General features: G+C 43.2%; 1 protein-coding gene across 1 annotated transcript; it reads right to left on the minus strand.

Annotated features, from left to right (window-relative positions):
• Positions 1 to 225: 225 nt before the first annotated feature.
• tmed1b (transmembrane p24 trafficking protein 1b) lies at positions 226 to 7,851 on the minus strand. Its single transcript, XM_074629176.1, has 5 exons — positions 7,513 to 7,851; positions 4,658 to 4,755; positions 4,365 to 4,554; positions 1,431 to 1,598; positions 226 to 1,307 (listed from the first exon to the last, which is right to left on the minus strand). The coding sequence occupies exons 1-5, from the start codon at positions 7,834 to 7,836 to the stop codon at positions 1,257 to 1,259; spliced, it is 831 nt and encodes a 276-aa protein (XP_074485277.1). The 5' UTR covers positions 7,837 to 7,851; the 3' UTR covers positions 226 to 1,256.

Below are 7,851 nucleotides of genomic sequence, written 5' to 3' on the forward strand. Positions count from 1 at the left end.
TCCAAGTGGCTCTGGGGGAAATACTGCACACTGACAAGCAGGGTTATGTAAAAACAATCTTGTATAAAAGATTAAAAAGAAAAGGACAAATAGATATGGTTTCTCGTGTGCCAAGCGGCAGCACTAAGGTTTCTCATATGCAAGTCATCACAGAACACATTTAAAAAGACTCCATGTTACCGTTTTCTTTTTAATTGTCAAAGACAACTCACGTCAAACCAAGTATTTCCTGCGTAAAAAATGCATTTATTAATATCAGTGACTCCTGTGTAAACCTGATTTTTACTTATTCTATTGAATATGTAATGAAAGCCTGTTCTTATTTAAAAAAAAAAAAAAAAAACTCCCTATGGCTGTCTCAGCAGAATCAAAATGTCACACATCCTGTTGACACAAACATGTTTAAAAAAAAAAAAAAAGACAAGTTTGATCATCTAAAGGACAAAACAAAAGCCAGAGACACACAAACACACGTTTAACAATCAGTATGTTCACACTGATACACATCTGAACCGACATACACATATTTGTCTGAAGAGTGCTGACACTTTGTACATTATTGGCAATCACACTGCAAATCATCCCCCTTTCTTATTCTACATTCTTATGGGTCGACACTTCAGCATGGACTTGAACTGAAATCAGTAACATCTCAAAAGAACTAACCATCGACACGGCTGTAACCAAGGAAACGCCTGGTCAGATGGACACATCACTACTATGATGGAAAGATCTTAAACCGTCAGGAAGAACAAATACGCCAACAACACTATTGCACATTGTTATCCCTTGTAAACCGGCGGACCAGGAGCTTTTGAGTCGACCTTTAACCTTTAGTAAGGATCATTTCACCTTTAACGAAATATTCCAAAAACCTCTCACCGGTTCCGGAAACGTAGGACAGCAGTTATACTACAACATGTATTGTTCAGTCTGCGTAGGCAGTGCCTTTTGAATAGTATTTCCTCATTGGTTTGTGGTAAGATTTGACATTAAAGGCACTAAATGAAATGAAATGACCAACTTCCCCATCTGGTTACCCTTCATGATCTAATAATTTTTAATTATTGCTCACAAGCTGATCTAAAACAACATTTTCAAAGTAAAAAAAAACAAAAACTAAAATCGATGTTGAATGCTGGTGTTCATGTAAATGAGAGATAATGGAGCACAGTCTGAATGGGTAACCAGCTGAACATCTTGGATTGGATTGTTCTCCTTCGTTGGCTGTCTTTTATCACTGCAAAATAATCCCTCTATGTGCAGACCCTCCGCTTATCGTCGAACAGTTTACGGACAGTGTAGACCTGGCAATGGAGAAATACACACACACACACACACACAGATAGCGTGATGTTGGGTGTACGATTCAAATAGAAGTGCTGTGCGGTGTGGTGTGGTGTGGTGTGGTGCGTCAGTGCTCCATTTACCTGGGTGAGGGCGACACACAGCATCACCAGCACGCAGGCACAGGACCAGAATGAGACCCTCCACAGGTTGTCTTCCAGGAGGTTTCGGTCCCGGGCCTCAAACGCCCGCAACACCGTCTGCATCTGCCGGCTGCGCTCCAAGCGTCTGTGCAGAGAGTCCATGGACTCCTGAGGACATTGGGAGGACAGTTTTAGGGATTTAAAAAAAAAAAAGTAGTGGCTGTAATGAGAGGGAAGTGGAAGTAACTGACGGAGAAGATGGGTCTCAAAAGCATTGTCGACACATCCTCTGTTGAGGATAGTGACCTAACTCGAGGGAACGAGTTCCTAACTTGAGGCCACGAATTAATAAAAATGTTCTCCTCGGGGTCTAGGGGGGCTCCGTACTTTCCCAATGTAAGTCTACGGGAAAAAGTATTTTTGGGCCCAATGGCATCACATGATGGACACTGAAGTTGTAGTACCACCGTTTGGCCACTACAAAAATCTGCATCAAAGCCCGGCGCACTTCCTAAGTGCTTGGTCTCAACAAAATTTAGCAGACATGTTTATTTTCTGTGCTGGTATTGATTTTGTGCTAAATGTCAGCCTGTCAGCAGGCAAATCATAAAATTGGGTCATTCCATAGACCAGACCATCACTGTGGTTTGATCTAGCTTGTCTGACCCGCAGAGTAGCTAAAGTTTCCAGCTGGTGTTAGCCGTTAGGAGTCTTCAAGTAGACACATACTAGTTAATGGTTATGGCTGACGTTATTCTATATTTTCCATATTGTCAGCACATCCCACAAAAAGACCAAAACCACGACTGCATCTTTCAATACTTTCCCACTTCCCCAGCCTGTCTGTGGTGCTCAGCCTCAAGCTCAACTTGTTCCTACTAAACACAAAAGAAAATGGGTCAGAGATATATAGTGTCATAAAAGAGAAGAGGCTAAATTGTTTCATAAAACAGCTGGTCGCTGTGGTCTTTAGCAAACATTCCTGAAACAGGATTAAGAGAATCAAGTGATTCAAGATTAACTTTATTGTCACTCATACTATTCACAGGGCAAGTGCACAGCAGAACGAAACAGTGCATTTGTTGGGGACTATTTAAAGCCGTGGAATAATATACTCTAGTCAGGGAGTATTTACGGTAACAGTATGGTGTGTGTAGGATTGACTCAAAATAGTACGTATGTTCATCCTAATGTGGGAACATGTTACCCAGGGCAACAATGTGGCTCACTGATGTGCTTTTAATAGTTTTTTTGTACAACAATGGAGCTCTTTGGCACAGAGGAATCAGATTTATCAGGCCACACAGACAATACGTGTTAGTAGGATCAGGTGATTGTTGGTTCTGGTCTTTTCATGGGATTTGCTGACAATAAGAAACATTAGCCTCATCCTCTGAACAGTCAAGCTATATTTAAAAGTGCTAAATACGAGATTGGGAGCATTTCTATTGCCTCTCAATGGCTCTCATCATAGCGACAGTGAGACAGTGGCTCGTAGCGAACGGTGCGAACAGCGCTAACAACAGCCAAAGTGCGGACGGAGATAACAGTGTTTACCTGACGGGGAACCGGAGGGTGGGAGCTACGCTTCCGTGATGATGCCGTTATCGGCTGTAACCGCCGTATGAAAGCAGTGCAAAGTGGTAGCCGTTAGCAAGCCGGTGGGGCACGCTCACATGCACTAAAAGCAGGCGTGACCGACCCGTCTATGTCAACAAAGCAAGGAGAAGCTCGGATTACAACACACACAGAGGAGAGAGTGACTTCATTCTTTGCTCAGGTAGACTTCACTCCTCCATATCTTTACATAGAAAATAGTTGTTTGCTGTTATATTAATGCACTGAATATGAAATGTAGCACCTTTAATAGTATTTGGTCCAGAGGCCAGTACTACAGGAGCAAGGGGACAGATCTAAACCTGAAAAAAAAAACTTGTCTTCACACTATTCAGGCTTAAGGGCCCTGACACATCAAGCCGACGGTCGGCCATCGGACAGTTTGGGGCCGTCTGTGAGCGTTTGTCGGCCTAGTTTCAGCATGTTGAATCTGCAGCAGTGCCCGTTGGTGAGAGAAATCACTCTGATTGGCTGTTCAGCTTAAGCGAATTAGTGCACGAGGAGAGAAACAGAAGTGAGGAAAGCAGGCCAACGAGTGAAGTCAAGAGGACAAACATAGAGGGCTCTTCTCATTTTTCATCTTCATCTCATCTGATCATTCCAACAAAGATATTTTCACAACGACATGGCCGTCTGGAATGAAGCTAAGTGGTGAGTGAGAGTGGTGTGAAAATGGTCGGCGATTTGTTTCATGTACGTATCATAACAACGGCTTGTATATCCGCCGTCCTCAGTCTTCTGGTTGCACTTTTTTGAATGACAAATACAGCCTACCTGCTGGTAGAGAGAGGTATTTCATTTCACGCAGGCGCAGAACGTACATGGTAGTTGACCGTTGGCTTTGTGGTGCTTTCGAGTGCAACTTTTTGGCCAAAGACGACATGAGACGACTCAACGGTCAGCCTTCGTCGCCGCTAGTTCTTTGATGTCGGGTTGGTGTGTCTGGGCCTTAAAGGTTCTCTTTACGATATCCAGAGCATTAACATAGCAGCATACAACTATTTTCTATGTAAAGACATAGAGGAGTAATGTCTACCTGAGCAGAGAATGAAGTCACTCTCCCTCTGTATGTTGTAATCGGAGTTTCTCTGCTTTGTTGACATAGCCAAACCGGATTAAAACATGATTGCAATATGACCTGGGTTGCACCTACACAACAAATGTGTTACAACTATTTCTCCTCTTATTCCCTGGATGTTGTGTAGACGTTGGTTGAGTATATATGCCAACAACAGGGGTTTTAGTAAGAGGTCAGCTGCATAGTTAACTACATTTCCTTTTGTGAATTCATTACTAAACCCCAAACAAACGTCTCACCCGGATGTCGTCCAGCTTGTACTCCAGAAGGCTTCCATCGGGCTCCTCTAATCCCGGCCACTCTTCATCTCCACCCACATCTCCTCCTTGACCCTCGATGATGATCTCAAAGAACACCATCTTCTCTGAGAAGCGACTGAAGCTGTTGTCGAAGCAGATTTCATAGTCTCCCTCCACCGTAGGCTCCACCCTGGAATAACAGGAAATAAAGTCAAAGATAAACGGACAGATCCAGCTGGCTCAGTAATATGAAATAAGACCAAGGACTCAGGTCAATGTGAGGTAACACTAACACGTGGACTCCGTCAGAGCGTCGAGTCTCCATGACGAGCTGGTTGCCTTCTGGAGAGATGATGGTGAAGTCTACATCCATACCAGCGCCCGCTATCACCTGGATGTGTACACACAAATACATACACACACTGAGCAACATGCTAATGATTAGAGATGTTCCGATACCATTTTTTCCTTCCCAATACCAATTCCGATATCTGAACTTGCGGTATCGGACGATGCCGAGTACCGATTCAATACCAGCGTGATAAATATAATATCTTCGTCGCTTTTGGGCAATGTTTGTGGAATTTATCTCGTCGTTGGAATGTGGTTTCCAGCGTTTACGGGTGCGATTCATCCTTTTTTTCCCCGCTTTGCCTCGGTGAAGTCGTCGTGCTGTTTCGTGTGATGCATCTTCAAATGTTTTATAAGATTGCTGGTGTTGAAACTGGCAACATTGAGTGCCACCCCTCAAAACAGAAGCCTTATATACTGTACATATCGCCGTTTTACTTGATTTTCCACTGTGAAATATTACCAAATGGCTGACATTTTCCTCGCTCTGATTACTGTTCCCGTATCGGAACAACTCTACTAATGATATTCTGAAGTCAACCATTTTCTTTTTCTTTTTTCCTGAAGATTGATTTGTTTGTCTTTAGGAGATAGTGGCAGTAGAGAGATATGAAGAGAGACAGGGATACGACATGCAGCAAAGGTCCCCAGCCAGGATGGTACCAGACACGTTGCAGTTACGTGGTGGGCGTCTTCACCACTAGGCCACCAAACAGGACGCCGCAGGACAAACAAGAGAGATTATGACGAGTGCCTCTCAAGAGAGAGAGTATTGTCGTCTCTTAGACTCACCCGCTAAACAAATACACTGCTGGCCAACAGAACTTTACATTGTAAACGCCGTTGCACCGTTTGGACAGAAGAAGAGGTGAAACAGTTAGTCGATCAATTAAAAATGCCCAAAAATTCACTAGTTTCAACATCTCTTATGTGAATATTTGCGTATTTCCTTCAACCTCTGTGATAGTAAATTGAATATATTTGGGGGGGTTTTTTGGGACAAGACAAGCAATCTGAAGACGTCGTCTTGGGCTCTGGGACACTGTGATGGACATTTTTTCATTGTTTCTAACATTTTACACGATTAATGAAGAAAATACTCTTCAAATTAATAGATAATGAAAATAACTGTTAGCTGCAGCAGTCGACCGGAGATGTCACTGTGTGCACATAGAGGTCCTGTTGCTCTGGGGCAGCTGCTCAAAACCACTAAATTAACTCTGATGAGTGGGCATCCTGTGACACTCATCACTCCTAAAAATTCCCACCTTGTCCTCTCGTATGCTCCAGTATTTAGACATATAAAATGCAGCCATGTCTACAGTATTCATGGTGTATTACTAGCAGGAGCAGAGAGACAATCAATAAGATCACACATTGCAGTGCTGACGCTGTGATTTGAGATGCCGTCCCTCTGTGGTGTAGAGGGTCAGTCTGATCGCAGCCGTCTCGCTGGTAGCCGCTGTAACCAATGTGTCATGTTTTAAGGGCACTTGGAACAACATTTCACAGAGAACATTAGTCATCAACTCCGTTCTGTCCCTTATGATCACCTAGTTCGACACTCATCTATTAATTATACAGCAACGCTGTGAACTGACTTTAAGATTATGCTGTTGACCTTTGAATAGCTGGTGCCTGATTAAATGTCAGACAACAGGCATTTTTATGGGGTTTTGTCCTTTCCCTCAGTAAACACTTGTCTGTTAGCTGTCCCCCGGGGCCAGGACCAGGACCAGGACCAGGACTAGGACCAGGACCAGGACCAAGGACCTCCCTTCAGGAACAACCTGCTGACCAGAGGCTAACCAGGATCTGATCATTTACATAGTGACTCATTCAAACCTTCCTATGAGCAATGTGTGTACTATCTCATATCCTGTACAGTATTTTTATTATCACTGATCTTTCTAAGTGAAACACATGTGGTCATCTCTTTCAGGGAAGTCCCTCTTTTATTACAATCTTGCAGAAAATGTGCTATAAATAAAGTTATGGATTGTTTTTCCAGCTTTTCTGGAAAATGTGAGCTAGGTTGTTGTTGTTTACTCCCACAACATTAAGTTAATGAAGCCATATGAGCTGCCATTAGCTTACAGGTGACTTGTAACAATAAATAGGCTATGCATAGCAAGTAGAGCATGCAGATAAACTTAAAGGTCCCATATTATGTTAATTTTCAGGTTCATACTTGTATTTGGTGTTTTTACTAGAACATGTTTACATGCTGTAATGTTAAAAAAAAACGTTATTTTCCTCATACTGTCAGTCTGAATATGCCCCTCTGTCTGAAACGCTCCGTTTTAGTGCATTTCAACGGAATTGCAACAGATTGCGTTGCTAGGTAACAGCTTGGGTCCATGTGTACTTTCTGTCAGCTGATGATATTCACATACACTGCAACCAGGAATGAACCGGGACACATTTAGTTTACGTTAAAAATTGTGTCAAGGGTCTAAATATTGTATATTTGTGACATCACGAATGGGCACAAATCCTGACAGCTTGTTTCAAATACAGAGTTTCTGAATACGGGCTGTGTGTATTTCCCTGTGGATTGAGTGTTTGGATACTTTCACAGTATTTACATAGGATTTAAGCCTGCTTTATAATAAAAAACATGAGAATCTTTTTTTATAATATGGGACCTTTAAAGCATGCAGCTAACAGAATAACATTAGTAGCTGTTAGCCATCAACATGGTCTTCCTGTTTCCACGTCAAGCCGTGCACAGATAACATTAGCATGTACATGTGAACACACAGAGTGATTGTGTGTGCTGGACACACACAGTTACCTGATACTCGACCTCCATAGTACCATTCTTCACTGCTGTCTGGAAGAAACACTCGGATCTTCCGGCTTGCAGCAGAAAGGTGAACTCGCTGTCTAGATTCTGTCCGAAACAGCTCACAGCTCCTAAACACCAGCCGAGCACTACTGCGAGGACCAGCAGCCGTCCTCCGCTCCTCTCTGTCCTCCGGAGAAGAAGGTCCATGGTGGAGATATACCCAAACACAGGAGGGCTATCTAAGTTCAGCCATCTCCTCTTCACATCTCCTCTTCCGCAGCACAACTTTGCGGTGCTGTGATTGGATGGAGAGCCCAGGACGAGGAGCATGCTGCGGACCAATCA

Source organism: Sebastes fasciatus, chromosome 3 (genome assembly GCF_043250625.1).
Source record: "Sebastes fasciatus isolate fSebFas1 chromosome 3, fSebFas1.pri, whole genome shotgun sequence".
In the NCBI taxonomy this organism is placed as follows: Eukaryota; Metazoa; Chordata; class Actinopteri; order Perciformes; family Sebastidae; genus Sebastes; species Sebastes fasciatus.